This window comes from Cervus elaphus, chromosome 12, assembly GCF_910594005.1.
Source record: "Cervus elaphus chromosome 12, mCerEla1.1, whole genome shotgun sequence".
NCBI classification, from domain to species: domain Eukaryota; kingdom Metazoa; phylum Chordata; class Mammalia; order Artiodactyla; family Cervidae; genus Cervus; species Cervus elaphus.
In genome coordinates, this window is record NC_057826.1 from 43,354,138 (window position 1) to 43,369,913 (window position 15,776).

The 15,776-nt window shown below is 45.9% G+C and overlaps 1 protein-coding gene across 2 annotated transcripts in view; it reads right to left on the bottom strand.

The window, feature by feature from the left end:
• MYO5C (myosin VC) overlaps positions 1 to 15,776 on the bottom strand; it is a 115,165-nt gene that overhangs the window by 61,924 nt on the left and 37,465 nt on the right. For both annotated transcript variants that reach the window (XM_043920792.1, XM_043920793.1), the window contains exons 9-13: positions 14,173 to 14,279; positions 10,496 to 10,761; positions 6,533 to 6,614; positions 4,198 to 4,338; positions 1,435 to 1,560 (exon numbers count right to left, since the gene is read on the bottom strand). In XM_043920792.1, the coding sequence (XP_043776727.1) occupies positions 1,435 to 1,560; positions 4,198 to 4,338; positions 6,533 to 6,614; positions 10,496 to 10,761; positions 14,173 to 14,279 (722 nt within the window). The remainder of the gene's footprint in view (positions 1 to 1,434; positions 1,561 to 4,197; positions 4,339 to 6,532; positions 6,615 to 10,495; positions 10,762 to 14,172; positions 14,280 to 15,776) is intronic.

Here is a 15,776-nt window from a genome sequence, read left to right on the forward strand (position 1 = left end):
GCAAAGTGTGCTGTCTTACTGTATCTAAGCACAGCTGCCTTGCTCTGAAGACAATTTTATTTTCCTGGCTAGTTAAATTGAGAATGTAAGCTAACGCTATGGCATGTGTGGTTTCTTCCCTCCAATCCACAGTCCACACAAAATGCAGCATTGTTAGCTCTCTTAAGAGGATCCTCTTAGTAGTACCAAATGACAAGAATTAAATGTACAGAAACCATGTACTATAGACAGGGTCTCTTGAAGTAAATCCCATATATGTGCTTTACACGAAGTCTGATACCTTTTTTTTTTTTTTTTACTTGGGATCACAACTGTGAAAATATAAAGGACAACTAGAAAATATAACTTGATACATCAACACTCATTTCATGTGCATCTCTTCAGGAGCCTATGTGAAAAACTTGCAAGCAAGCACTAAAAGGCGATCATGTTTAACAGTGCTCCTCTCACCCACACAGGTTATTAGAGCTGAGCAGCTGGCTGTCCCCTCCGCTGCCCCTGTGGGTACCCAGGCATGACCAGCAGACTGACCCACAGCATTAGCGGCTAGGACACACAAGCCCAGGCTGTCCCCATGATCCCAAGGTGCTGGCCAGGCCACAGGAGTAACACCCAACTGGGCAATAAAGCAGAGAGCAGGAGTTTTCTTAAGGAAGGAAAGTAAGATGAGAAAGCATGTTTAGGGCAGGTGGTTATGGTAAATTGTCTTCTTATCCTTCTATTTTCTAAGCCTTCTGTAATTTGATTTTTTAAAATAATTTTTGAAATTAAAGTAACATTTTTCCATAAGAAATTGGAGACATACAAACAAAACAAAGACCACCTAGAAAACCCATCATCTTGAGTCAATCTCTGTTACCAAAGTAATAAATAAATTATGACAATAAAAAAGCAAAGCGTCAAAAAAAAGACATAGCTTTCAATGTAGGAAACAACTACTCTGTCTTTTTTAAAAAGTTAATTTATTTTGGCTGTGCTGGGTCTTAGTTGTGGCACACAAACTCTTATTTGTGGCATGTGAGATCTAGTTCCCTGACCAGGGGCTGAACCCAGGCCCTTGCATTGGGAGCATGGAGTTTTAGCCACTAGACCACCAGGGAGGTCCCTATCCAATCTTAATTATAACAATTTCATAGAGAAAATAAACTAATAAACAGTTAACAAACTTATAATAAGCCCCAAATCAGAAATGAGGTCCACTGGCAATACGTTTATCTTTAAAAAAATATAATTGAAACTCATATATTATGTAATAAAGCCAAACTGAGAACTGTAACACACACACACACTCTTGCGTACACACAAGTATTCTTCATCACAGCTGTACACCAAGTGTGACAGTTCTGACCAGAAAAGCCCCTGGCCTGCCTGCTCCTCCCAGGGGACAGCTAGACAGTTGCGGGCAGACAGCTCTGCTCCAGACGCTCACTGTACCTTATCTGCAAAGTGCTGGATGATAAAGGAGGTGTTTGACATCCTGGGTTTTTCAAACAAAGAGTTTTTGTTGACAAAATTATTATACAGCTTTTGAAGCCAGTTTTCATCAGTCCCATGTGGTAACTGGAAGAGAAAAGCAAACCAAATAGCAAGTAAGACAACTAGAGACAAAAGATTAACCAAGGGGAGGAAAAGTGCTAATTCTAAGAAACCAAGAGGAGCTGCACTTGACTGCTCGACGTGGGAGGCTCCTTTTTCAACAGCAACAGAGGCATGAGTCTGTCTTTGCTTTTATTCTTTAGAGTGATATTTCAATAGACATTTTATCAATGCTCTTTTAGAAGAACAAGATGTTATCAATGAAAAGGAAACAGTGATATAATGATATAAGGATGAAGGATTTTATTTCTGCAGAACTGGCAGTATTTTAATATTTTTTTCCCAAAGTAGTCCAAAGATTCAGCAAAAAGTAGCACAAATTCCATTCAGTTCAGTTCAGTTCACTCAGTCGTGTCCGACTCTTTGCAACCCCATGAATTGCAGCATGCCAGGCCTCCCTGTCCATCACCAACTCCCGGAGTTTACTCAAACTCATGCCCATCGAGTCGGTGGTGCCATCCAGCCATCTCATCCTCTGTCATCCCCTTCTCCTCCTGCCCCCAATCCCTCCCAGCATCAGGGTCTTTTCCAATGAGTCAACTCTTCGCACCAGGTGGCCAAAGCATTGGAGTTTCAGCTTCAGCATCAGTTCTTCCAATGAACACCCAGGACTGATCTCCTTTAGGATGGAGGACTCTCAAGAGTCTTCTCCAACACCACAGTTCAAAAGCATCAATTTTTCGGCACTCAGCTTTCTTCACAGTCCAACTCTCACATCCATACATGACCACTGGAAAAACCATAGCCTTGACCAGACGGACCTTTGTTGGCGAAGTAATGTCTCTGCTTTCTAATATGCTATCTAGGTTGGTCATAACTTTCCTTCCAAGGAGTAAGCGTCTTTTAATTTCACGGCTGCAGTCACCATCCACAGTGATTGTGGAGCCCAAAAAGTAAAGTCTGACACTGTTTCTACTGTCTCCCCATCTGTTTCCCATGAGGTGATGGGACCAGATGCCATGATCTTAGTTTTCTGAATGTTAAGCTTTAAGCCAACTTTTTCGCTCTCCTCTTTCACTTTCATCAAGAGGCTTTTCAGTTCCTCTTCACTCTCTGCCATAAGGGTGGTGTCATCTGCATATCTGAGGTTATTTATATTTCTCCCGGCAATCAGATGACCATTATATCTACTACTGTGGGCAGGAATCCCTTAGAAGAAATGGAGTAGCCATCATAGTCAACAAAAGAGTCTGAAATGCAGTAGTTGGATGCAATCTCAAAAACGACAGAATGATCTCTGTTCGTTTCCAAGGCAAACAAATTCCATTAGGTGAAAACAATTTTTATTCTTGGTTGAATGGAGAAAGGTTGGCATGCAAATGTAGTCCTCCCCATCTCCTACCTCAGGAAGAGTTTTTCTTTTGTTTTACTACCTAGTTAATAACTCCCTCCTTGAACTAAGGTCTTAACTACTTACACTAAGCTAGTTGCAGAACTTGTTCTTGATACTGGTGATTTTGAAGCTATCACCAGCTATATTCAGCCTGAACTCTGTGAATCTAATAGTCCATAGTGTCCAAATGACACCTGCAAGCTTCTCTGTGACACTGGTCACCGAGGGACCATCTCTGCAATGTCAGTCACTCAGTTGAATCCGACTCTTTGCGATGTTATGGACTGTCGCCCGCCAGGCCCCTCTGTCCATGGGATTCTCCAGGCAAGAATACTGGAGTGGGCAGCCATTTTCTCCTCCAGGGGGTCTTCCCAACCCAGGGATGCAACACAGGTCTCCTGTGTTGCAGGCAGATTCTTTACGATCTAAGCCACCAGGGAAGCTCTGTAGATTTGGTACAAATATTCCCAGAGCCCACATTGGCCTCTGCACCCTGCCCCCAGTAGATCATTCCAGAATGCTTGGCCTTGGTGCCTGCCTTTTAATCTTACATCACTGCAGGGACTAAAACATAGGTGGCATCAGAAAGGATGGTTTGTGAGAAGAACCATGGAATTCAGAATTATAGGGAGAAAGTACCAGTATGTCGTCAACATTATAATCATGGAAGGGGGTAATAAATCTTTGGAAAAAAAAAAAGATGTGTGTGTTTAAACATTAAAATAACAATTTCAAACCAAAAGAGACCAAATACTGTCCTAGGGATTATTTTTTCCTATGGCCCCATGAAGGCCACTGCTAGGCTGACTCACTATAAAGTTGTTCCTTCCAGAGGGTAATAACAATAGGAAAATTCCTAGAGACTCTTTTCTCAATTGTATGATGTTGATTTTTCAGCTGCACCTCCCAGTGGGTGACTCACGGAATCAGGAAGTAAGAGAAAACTCAATTCCTGTTAGTCATTAACAACTGGAGTGTGGTCACTTGCTGTTTCCATGTCTACTCTATATACACACCCAGAGACAGCTTCAAAGGGCTCTTCCCTGCTAGACATGACCTAAGAGGTCATGCATGTTACCCATGGGTGGGCTATACATGCTGAGGGTAGGAGGTTTACCCGGCCTCCTGGGGTTCCTGCTATGAACTGCTGTCCCAGAATTAACAGCCAATCAACTGGTGATTGATCAATCAGGAATTTACATGTAGATTTTAAAATAGGCTCATCTATTATTGCTCTGAAGTTAAAGAAAATTATTTTTAAAAGTTACCAAGCATTCTTCATCCAGTAACTCCAAAATGCCCATTTTTGCTTCAATCAGGTCAATGACTGGTTGGTTGTCATAAAAATCTATCAGAGTCCAAGGAATGTCTTCCTTCATATATTCTTCTTGTTCAAGTTTAAAGACATGCTGGAAATCCAGGCATTAATATAGAAAGTAAAAGAGAGTATTAGGATGTGCTTCTGAAGAACAGGACATAAACTTTTGGAAAATGTAGGCACATGACTTGATTTGTAATGTTTATGGAAGCCTCTGAGGTACATGTCACCCCCCTTACCCACAATCAAAGCTGCTGAGGTCCTAACGTGGGTCTAGTTGTCCTCTTCCTGCCCAGGCTGAGTGGGTCCCCACATCCTGGGGTGTAAACTCTGGGCCAGCCTGCCACCTTTGGCACTCAAGGTGGTCCTGGAGCCTCTTCCTGCTCAGCCACTGCTGCTGTCAAACATGGACCCTGTCTCTTTGACTGGGTTAAGAGCCAGCCCACCCAAGAGACTAACAACTTGAAGAGCTTTGTGCAGTACTTGTTTCAGCCACAGGGGCACAGGGAAGGCTGCCAAACGGGCTGGCTCAGGCTCATCCTGGCTGCAGGTGGCAGAAGGGGAGGGGCTGTGAGGAGAAAGGCTCCCATGGGAGAACCCCAGAGGGGACTGCATGAAGGCCAACAGGTGGCTGGGAGCCGAACAGTGCCCACACAAGCAAGAGAGAGAGAGCGAGACAGAGACAGAGAGAGAGAGGGAGAGAGAGAGAGAGCGAGACAGAGAGAGAGCGCGCACAATGGTAATGGCTGGAGTGATGGATGGGGCTGCCAAGGACGGCAGAGGGGAAATCATGCCAGACCAGACTCTTGGTGAACCCCCAGGGAATCTCAGTTCTGTGGCCTTTTCCTGGGGGCAGTGAAGACCCATGGAGTTCATGACAAGACTTAGGTTCTGGAAAGGTAACTCAGTTTGGGGGTGGGAATGGCTTTGAAGAGGCCAGAACTGGAGGGGAGGGCCCAGTAAGGACTCAGCCCAGGGTTCCGCAGAGGCCGGGCACTGTGCAAGGAAGGGAAGTAAGAGCAAAGAGGCTGGGTGAACGCAAGGCTCAGGACACCGGGTCAGGGGTGGTGCTTTAACCACAGAAGGGAGCACAGACGGCACAGAGGCCAAGAGAGGAAGGTGGCAGGCTCACTTTGTCACGGCTTAGCTCCCAGAGGCTACTCAGATGCAGGGGTTCAGCAGAGGCCAGATTTATGGGACAGGAGCCAGGAGAGGACTTGCTAGGGCTTATACTTATATTTTAAGTCATTACCCCTCCCAGGAGGATCTGCACATTGAGAGATGACTGTAACAACGTCAAAGGGGGAAAAATAAGGAGGATGAAGTGGAAGAGGAGGAAGGCAGAATAAAAAAAGAAAAGAACAGAATTTCAGCCTCTGATGTGCTACTTTCAGAGTGTCTCACATATGTATCATTCTAAGGTTGCGGTGAATGTGTGTGTTGGGAAGCAAGGTGGCCCTGGAGTCAGGAGGGGGGCAGGATCCACATGTACTGTTTGACTTCAGGTGAGTTATGCTGCATATCCACTTGGAATAAATCTTAGTTTCAGTTTTAAATGCTAAACTTCCAGGGAATCCATGAGAATGAAAACAGAATACAAATGTGGGGTGAAACTTAATGCTTATACATGGATTAACTCTGGAGCAAGGAATAAGAAAGCAAAGAAGTATTTACTGAATATGATTCAATATTAAGAGTTCTCCTCACAAGATTATTAGGAAAATACAGCTGATCCATTTTCAAAATGAGAAAACGGAGGCTCAGAAAACCCAACGCCCCAGGGGAAGGAGGTGGTAGATTTGAAACTCAAATCCACTTCAGTTTGAGCAAAATCTCATGCTCTCTATGATGTCACACTATCTTTTCCTCATGAGTTGTGTGGGAGAAGCTGAATTTCAAAAGACAAGCAGGAGTTCTCCAGGTGAAGAGGAAGGGATGGGAAAGGACAGGGGCAGGTGGGTTGTGGCAGAGAGTAGGTGCAGATACCGAGGCTCACAAGGACTGGAGCCTGCAGGAAACTAAGTGACTTGGTCGGGCTGGAAGGGGTCTGTATCCAAGAATGGCAAGTGATGAACTGAAACAAACGTTGGCTGGTGCCTCCACAAAAATGAAATAGGATGGGAAGGTGCAGTTTCAAGAAACAGCCACAAGATGGTGCAGTGACCCAGCATGGGACTCAACGCTGGTAAGATTTGAAGAGGCTAAGAGAGTCAGCCTCTCTTCCTGTGCACACACACACACACACACCTGAGAGCTAGTTTCAAGAAGGCAAAAAAGTCACCTACCAGGTTAAACTGCTGTTGCAGCTTTTCATTAGCATAATTGATGCAAAACTGTTCAAAGCTGTTCACCTCAAAGGTTTCAAAACTGAAATACAGTTTAAACTAGTTAAGACATAACTTGAAGGACATACACATTTGTTTACAGGTTAGTATTTTTCACAACTTTAACAGTGTAACTTTTTTATGTTTTCTGTGAGTTCTAAACATGCCTCAATTCTTGTTTTAACCATCCTAGCAGTCAGCTTACAAGTCACATTTTTCCAGGCTGCCCCAGGAAGAAATCTGGTATGGACAAAACACCCACTTGAGGCAGGCACTAGAATAGGCATGTGCACATTATGGCATATCATATAATCTGCACAACAACACTGACATCAGCCTTATTATCCTCAGTTCTAGATGAGGAAATAAGACTGAGAAGTTCACAAATTTGTCTGGGGTCACACAGTCCATGTCAGACTTAACTATGAGTCCACCTGTCTGTAACACTTCTGCTCCCAGTGAAAAAAGCAACGTTGTCTCCTGTGCTCCCACTCCTTGCTGAAGGCAGAGGCAGCACAGTTTTGCCTCCCCAAGGGGCGCTTTCATAGTCATAAGAGGAAAAAGCAAGGTCACAGCCCAGCAGACCCCTTCAGGCCCAAGGAAGACATGGCCCCACCTCTGTCTTCAGACTTTCAAAGGCTGCCTCTGGAGTTGCAGACCCAGGAGCTGAGAAGGCCAGGAGATGACAGCATGAAGAGCGGCTGGAACTGTGTGGGACCCGTGAGAACCAGGTCTGCCCTACAGGATGGCTGCTGCTCAGCTCGAGCCAGGTGTGGCCACGGATTAATCAGATCAGGATGTCTGGTCACCTGACTCTCAAAAGAATCTAGAAACCTGGACTTTCATGTGAATTACCCCACTCTGTAAAACATGATGTAGCCTGAACAGAACTGGGGCACCCGGTCCACCACCTGGGCAGAGGAGCGTTCCTGCCAGGAGGAATCCGAGCGCTTTAGGTGCTGGCGCTGATGCCCATCACCACGCTTAACCCTAACACACCCTAGGTGAAGGGCTGCCCTGACCCCACTGTTACACGCGACGGTCAGAGGAGATGGTGACCATCACAGAGTGGTGCCAGACACGCGAAATCTGACCCCAGCTCGTGGGGACTCTCAAGCCTTAGTTCTTAATTGCTCTAATCCTGAAAGGTTCCTGCCGGCGCCAACCACAGGTCCCCAGAGAGTCTCACTTGACTGAGCCCGTTGAGTTCAGTGTAGAATTTCTGGGGAGGTTAAGGTCCCAGACTGTCCATGGAGCAAGAGGAGAACCCAGAGTCCTGACAGCCCCATTCCACTAGCACCCTGGGTGATCCAGGGGTTCAGGTGGCCTGGACACTGCAGACAGGCCACAGCTGGGCCTGGAGGGGAGGCAGAAGGGCCTCATTGTGCCCTGCAGCCCACAGCCAGGGCCAAAGGCAGGACTTGCCAGGGCAGGGGCTGGATGTCAAACATCAATGACATTACTTTTCCTGTTCACATCAGAACAATCCCTATGGTTTGTAAAGATGCATTCACAATTTCTTCCATTTGACCTTGGTAATAACCCTACGAGAGAGGCCCCATCTTACAGACACAAAAACTGAGGTTCAGTGACGCCCTCCAGGCCACACAATGGGCGTAGTGCAGTGCTTACTCCCTGGGGTCTGACTCCTGGCCCCGAGCCCTTCCAGCTCCGCATCCAGAGAACATAAGCATCTGGCTGGCTAGGGAACTACAAGCCTCCACGACGTTCCGAGCTGAAATCTCAAGGCTCACAGCTTGGGCTTTAACTGTCTTCATGCAGGGTAACTTCCCCTTTCAGGCCGCCTTATTCCCAGCTCACCCTGAGCTCACCTCTTGAAGCAGCTGCAGGTATGCAGGGATGAGGGCTAATCCAGTCCTGAGCAAACTGGAGAAAGGCGTGAAAGGATTCCCTCCAGACAGTAACACTCTTACTTAAAGAGGAGAGATTCCTTTTTCGGAGGGGTGAAATGAATTCATGGGTGACAAGTGAGCATGTTACTTTTTAAATTTTTAAAGAGGGGTTTAATTTTAAAATTTAAAATATACTCTAACAAGCTCTTAAAAAAATTTACAGTTCCTCCTGTCTGAAGTTTGCCCACTTAGCCAAAAATTCAAATTCCTTATTACCATGGTCTATCAGCTTTGTGGATGCCTGACGCCTGCCTGCTGTTCTCCTGACTCCTTATTCTCAGCTCCTTACTCTCAGCTGCCCCCTCTCTTCCTGGTGCCTGGTCAACTGTGACACATCCATCCATTTATTCCTTTCCCAGGAACCATCCCAATCTCTGATGGCCTCTTCCTCCACTAAAATTTAAGTCCCAACAAGGCAGGGGCCAGATGTCTGTGCTGTTCACCCATCACATCTGACACAGTTCCTGGCACATAAATGTGTGTTCTTGAATGAGATAATATATCCTTAAAAATAAAGGGCTATTTATTTTTTAAAAAAAACACAGAAAAGAACAGAGAAAAATATAACAATCACTTATTTCCATCACAATGAGAGAGACTATTATTAAGAAGGACTATTTCCATTTAAAAGCCTACTTAGATGCTTACTGGCTGCTGCTCAAATCCTTATTTTTAAGGTAAATAATTTACTAGACTAACCCAGCAATGTAAGAGTTTTATAACTGTTAACAGATACTATTAATTGGGAGTCACATGTATTAACTCAGAACCCAGACGGCAACCCACTCCGGTATTCTTGCCTGGAAAATCCCATGGATGGAGGAGCCTGGTGGGCTATAGTCCATGGGATCGCAAGAGCTGGACACAATTTAGTGACTAAACCACCAAACGACCACCATGTTAAACAGGTAACACCCCTGAGTCTCATATGAAATAACTATGGGAAAAGCTATTTTGCTATATTTGGGTAGAAGTTCTGCCTGCCTCACCCCGCAGCAGGTAGAAGCCAGCCAGCAGAGCCAGCTCGCCCCTCCATTTGGGAAGTAGGGAGGGTGAGTTGCTTTCTCCAGGGTGTGGGGGGCTACTCTCCAATCCAAGTGGAATACTCTGTGATGCCTTCCCTGGGACAATCTGCCCCTCTCCCTCTGAGAAACCAGGGTTGGCCCTGGGAGGGGAAGGGGTTAGGCACTTGAGGCCAGACTCTAACAAACAAAAGCCCAAGTGCTAACTCCTCTCAGAACTGGCCTCCATGCTGGCCAGGCCTCCCTCCCTCACTCTCTCTGGCTATTCTATTCTTCAAGTGTCTTTACGATGAATCTGACCCAGAAAAGCAGGACTGGGCAAAGAAAAGAAGCTAGAAAAAACCCTCCAGTGTGGTAACTGGATCCACCAAATGTATTAGAATTCATGGAGAATGGGGCAAACACATGACCCCTATGATCCAAGAATGGACAAGGATGTAGGCATGAGGGGCCTGGTTGGTAAAAGGCTCTGGTCTGAGCCTACCTCTGGCCCTGTGCTCATGGGCAAGGTGCAGGGTCTCTGGGGCTGTCATTATCACCCTGTGAAGTGGGAGAGGTATGTCAGGGTTCCACACCTCATGGGGCCTCTGCAGGAAAACAGAGGTGGGTGTGATCCTCCTACGGAACTGGGTTCTCCCACCAGCAGAGCAACTGTGAATGAGTCTTCCTAAGTCTTGGTTGTTTTATCTGTAAAATGGGGATAATTATAAGGTTGTTTAAGGAATTAAAAAAGTGCATGGAAATCACTCAGCATGGTAGTTGGCATGCGCTCTTCATGTTGGCCATTACTGATGTAGAATTTTTTTAACGCACCCTACATAAAAGACATTGTAGCCCAGGAGACTGTACTTAACATACATAGATGCAAAACCAGAGAACACCATCTTCCTGACCATGTGAAACACAAAACCACCAGACTAAAACAACCTAAAGATAACAGGCATTTGACATTTAAATGAGGAAAGACAAGCTCACGGAGAGAATCTTACCCATAAATGTCCAAAACACCAATAAAAGTGTGCTGCTTGCCTGAAAAGTGCAAGGCTTGGTTAATTCTCTCCACAATGAAGTCAAACAGGTGAGCGTAGATCTTTTTGGCCAGTGCATCCCTGGCATTGACAGCCTGGGGCCTGGTCATGGGCTTCACCACTGTCTCGGAGGTTGTGACGATCTTGCGATTACACAGCCACTGAGCCACTCTGCCCCTCTCCAGGCCCAGGAGCTCACAGAACACCTCCAGGTGACCATCTTCCTCCTTCAGAAACGAAAGACACAGCCCCGTCAGGCCATCAAAACTGGCACTGGCCCACCCAGCTGTGCCCCTCGACCTAGGCACGATCAGGCCTCATAACACAGAGCCAGGGCTGGGAGTGAAGCAGAAGGGCCCCTGGGGGCACGGAGCCTGCACCTGGTCCTCAGCTGGGCACTGCTGTGGTGATGCCAGGAGATCCCAGGCTGTGTCCTACCCAGATTTTCCTTCTGGCCAAAGAATGTCAGTAGTGATGCTTAGGTCACAGAAGCGATCCTCCCCCCTCTCCTGTGCTTGTGGACACAGCCTCAAGGCCTCTCTCTGCCCTTTTGAATCACACCCAGGCCACCTGTCAGAGCCTACACTTGCCCTGTCACTCTTTGTGTAGCTGGGGTCTGCCCAGGGTGGGGTCTGGCCCAGGAGGGGCCTCTGTGGTGTTGTCAGGGAGAACGTGGTGGGCTCCCTGAACTGAAGTGGTTTTCCAGCCAACATGAGGGCTGTGGTGGTGGATGTACAAAGTGAATCTTGTTTCTCTCCCAAGCCTGGGCATGAGAGCTGCCCCACTGGCCAGCAGACAAGGAAAGGTCTGCTCCTGCTTTAGGCAGCAAGAACTAGGAGTCCCTGTCACTAGGCAAGGAGATGCAATCCCATGTGACTGCACACCACCATTCCTCTTGGGCAGGGAAAACTTCCCAGATGGGCTAATCTGTAGATAGCATCTCAGTCAATTGGGGAAAAATCACATGATTTCATTTAAAAAGCATCAGGTTATGGTGGACCTAAAAAGTCCTGCCGCCTCCCTGCTGCCCACCCACATCCCTTCTGATCAATATCACAATAACATAAAGCGTGTCAGTACTGTGAGGTTTGGCTGAGCTATCGGTTTCCTTCCTTCTAAGCAGGAACCAAACCTTCTGAGACAAAAACACCCAGCTAGAGGGGGAAATGCAAAGGGGCAGCAAGTTTTAAAACATAAGATGGCTTCATTCAGATTGAATTTGCCCAATATTTCACTTTCTTGATGCAAATGAATGAAAATTATTTTCTACAAAGATCTGACATTTTTTTGTGTGGGATTTGTCTCCTAAGACTGATAGACAAAGGAATTTTAGTCTATCAATTTTAACTCCTTCTCCAAAATGCTACCTTCACAATAAACTTCACAGAACAGAGTTCAAAGCCAGGGCATTTGGAAGTCATATCTTCAATCTACGGGAGTTTCAGAAGAAAAAGTGCAGAAGCCCATTTCTGAGGTAAATGAGCCAGGACCCAGTGGGAGAACTACACTGCGCACCTTCCAGGCCTGCCATCACCTCCTCCAAACTTCCCAGTCCTTTGTGAACTGACTCTGCGAGGACTGGATACTGGTGGGGATGGGGCAAAGCACTTAGAGTGATAATCTGAAGAATTACTTCCTGGTCACAGGGCAACAGGACTGATGCACTGAGCCAAAAAACATATCCTCCACATCTGCTCAGAGCTCTCTCCCCTTAAACTGTAGGTACCAGAGCTGAGAAATGAACAGGTGTACAAAATTAACAATTGTTCCCATCGGTTGTTCTGGAGGCATTGTTACAGACTGAGTGTCTCAGTTATATGAAAAATTCATGTGTTGAAGTCTTAACCCCCAATGTGATGGTATTCAGAAGTGGGGCCTTAGGCAAGTAATGAGGTTTAGATGTGGGTGGGGTCCCTTGATGGGATTAGTGTCCTTATAAGAAGAGGAAAGAGAATAGAGCTTGCTTTTTCTCTGCCCTGTGAGGACACAGCAAGAGGGCAGCTGTCTGGAAGCCAGCATCTTGAGAACTCAACTGTGTTGGCACCTTGATCTTGAATGAACTTCCAGACTCTAGGTCTGTGAGAAAATAGATTTCTGTTGTTAAGCCACCTGGCCTGTGGTATTTTGTTATGACAACTGGAATTGACTAAGACACACATTGTTAACACAAAGCTTTAACAGCAAGGAGATTTTGCATTTCACAGAAACATTTTAAACATGTGACTGTCCTCGTTACATGGATATTGTTGAGGATAACCACATACCTCACACCAAAGCATAACATTTGTTGCCTAGCAGACATATACATAAACTTATCTTGTGTCCATGAAATGAAGAAATCAGTCACAAAACTTAAATGGAAGCCTATTTCCAGAGGGGAAGCCAGCACCATTGGTGTTTCATTCAGGCATGTGTCAGGAGGAAAGACATGTCTAGTGCCCTTAAGGTCCTTCATGATCTGTGCCCCTCCCCCATACACATTTTCTGACCTCACCCACCACTTCTCCTTTCTCTCACTTGTCTTTGCATTTACCAACCTTTTGGCTATTTTTCCAATAACACTTCCTGCTCGAGGGCCTTTGTACCTGCTGTTCCCTCTACTTGGAATATTCCTCCTCCAGATATAGACACAATTTTACTTCCTTACTGAATTAGAAAGGTTTTCGCTGAATGCCCAATACAAAAGGCACAGCCTGTCCCTACTTATTCTGCTATATTTTCCTTTTTTTATTTTTTGGCCATGTCCTATGGCATGTGGGATCTTAGCTTCCTGACCAGAGATTGAACACACACCCCCTGCATTAGAAGTGTGGAGACTTAACCACTGGACTACCAGAGAAGTCCCTATTTTCCTTCTTTTTAAAAAATAATATTTATTTTTATTTTGAGCTGTGCTCAGTCTTTGTTGCTGTGTAGACTTTTCTCTAGCTGTGGTGAGTAGGGGCTGCTCTCTAGTTGCGGTGTGCAGGCTTCTCAATGAGGTGGCTTCTCTTGGTGAGGAACACAGGCTCTAGGTGTGTGGGCTTCAGTAGCTGTGGTACTCGGGCTCAGCAGTTGTGGTTCCTGGACTCTAGAGCACAGACTCAACAGTTGTGGTCCATGGGCTTAGTTGTTCTGCAGCATGTGGGACCCTCCCTGACCAGGGATCGAACCCATGTCTCCTGCACTGGCAAGCAGATTTTTTACCCCTGAGCCACCAGGGAAGCCCCCTATTTTCATTTTTAATGGTTATTGCCAGCTGCCAGACCCTATAACTTTTACTGTGTCTCCTCCCCTCCATTTTCTCCCCCTGATCAAAAGCTTAATGAAGGCCTTCTGATTTTGTTTTGTTCACTGATGTTTCTCCAGAGCCTACAACAGTGTCTGGCACAGAGGAAGGCATTCAATAAAAATTTGTTGAATAAAAGGAAAACACACAGAGGATGTGTTTCCCCTTTCTCTGCCGTTGCAAGGGGAAGAAAGAAGTTTTACTCTTTGAAGGCAACCCATGGAAACCCCGATCTTCCTTGTTCCTGTTAAACTGATCCCCCGAGTAGGTCCAGTGTGCCTGGTGCTAAAATGCAAAAGCAGGGTAACCCTGAGAGCTTCTGCTGATGATCCTCCCAACACAGGATGGGGGAAACAAACACATATCTTACGTTGATTACTGATCTCTCGTGGCCCACTGCTGTGATCTGTACATTGCCCAGATGTAGGATGGCTGCCAGGACCTTAAAAACGTCCATCTGAAAATCTTCCTTGAAACCTGAAAACAAAATTTTTTCCAAATTAGGAATACTCCATTTCTTCTCTTGCATAATCACTAGTAAGACAAGCACCTGAATTCTTTCAGGACCCTCTAATACCATCAGTGCCAAGAGACGGGACAGGGTACAGGAAGTGGACCCCAGGGAGAATCTGGCTCACTAGTTTGTCTTTCTAGTTTGATGTGTGCAGATACACAATGTTAACTGTTCAACCCACCAGGCTTCCCCTCTGTGGTGGCTGCTAGAAAGTTCAATTCAGAAATTAATATCTGAGTAGCCATTTCATGTCAGGTTCCTGGGAGAATTGGCTCTTTCATTCTGTATGCTGTGCTTCCTTTTTTAAAAAAAAAAAAAAAATTAAATTTTTAAAGTTTTTTTTTTTAATGTGGACCATTTTTTAAGACGTCTGTATTGAATTTATTACAATATTGTTTCTATTTTATGTTTTGGGTTTTTTTTTTTTTTTTGCTGCAAGATATGTGGGATCTTAGCTCCCAACCAAACTCGCACCTTCTGCTTTGGAAGGCCAACTCTTAACCACTGGACTGCCAGGGAAGTCCCTGCTGTGTTTTTTTTTATTGGTATTTTTTTTTCTTTCTTGTTTATAAGTTACCCAAATGCTTTTTATGGTGGGTGCTGGAAGGACTCCACTTGCCCCTCCAGCTCTGCACCCTGCTATCTGCCCCAGGCGGCTGGCCTGTTTGGACCAAGGTGATGGGTTTTCATGCCCTCTGGTTGGGTCTGGCCAATGCGTACCCTGTCAGGAGATCAGAGAACAGGAGGAGAAGATATGGGTACATCTCCCCATCTCTTTCCTTGCAGTTGCCTCAGGCTGGCTGTGCAGGCGGTATCTATTCCAGGTCTGGTGCTGACTTTCCCGGACCCTCCCTTCAGGCTCAAGTAACACCCCTGTGCCCAAACAGAAAGAGCTGCTGTTTCCAGGGCCCTGCTGCTCCTTGCAGCCCTCTCAGCCCCACACAATTTGCAATTTGTAGTTGCTCCCTTGGTAAATAAACTTTCCTCCTTTTATCTTATTTGAATGTGTCCCGTGTTCCCAGCATGGGACCCTGACCAATATAGGTGGAATATCACTTGTGAAAGAAAACAGTTGCCTGCCAAGTCAGCAAACAACGGATGCTGTGGCCATCCAGCTCTCAGCCACTAACACCGCTCCCAGGAGTGCAGCCTGAGGGGACTCAGGATGCAGAAAAGCGGAATACTGGTCCTAGGTAGCTAAGCTGCATATCAAAGGGATGATTTCACTGAGCCCAGACTTTTGCATCTTCCCATATATATAATAGAAAAGCGCTAAATTCCTTAATTTGAGATACCTGGTTTTCTTTAACTAACAGTAATATTTTGATGTTCTGACTACCTGGTCTTTGTTGCAAGACTCCTATATATCCTGGCTCCTCCCTTACCTCTTCAGAGCAGTCCCTCAGAGCTGTCTGAGAGGCTGCATCCCGGGCTCAAGCCTTCAGTTTTGTCTACTGAGT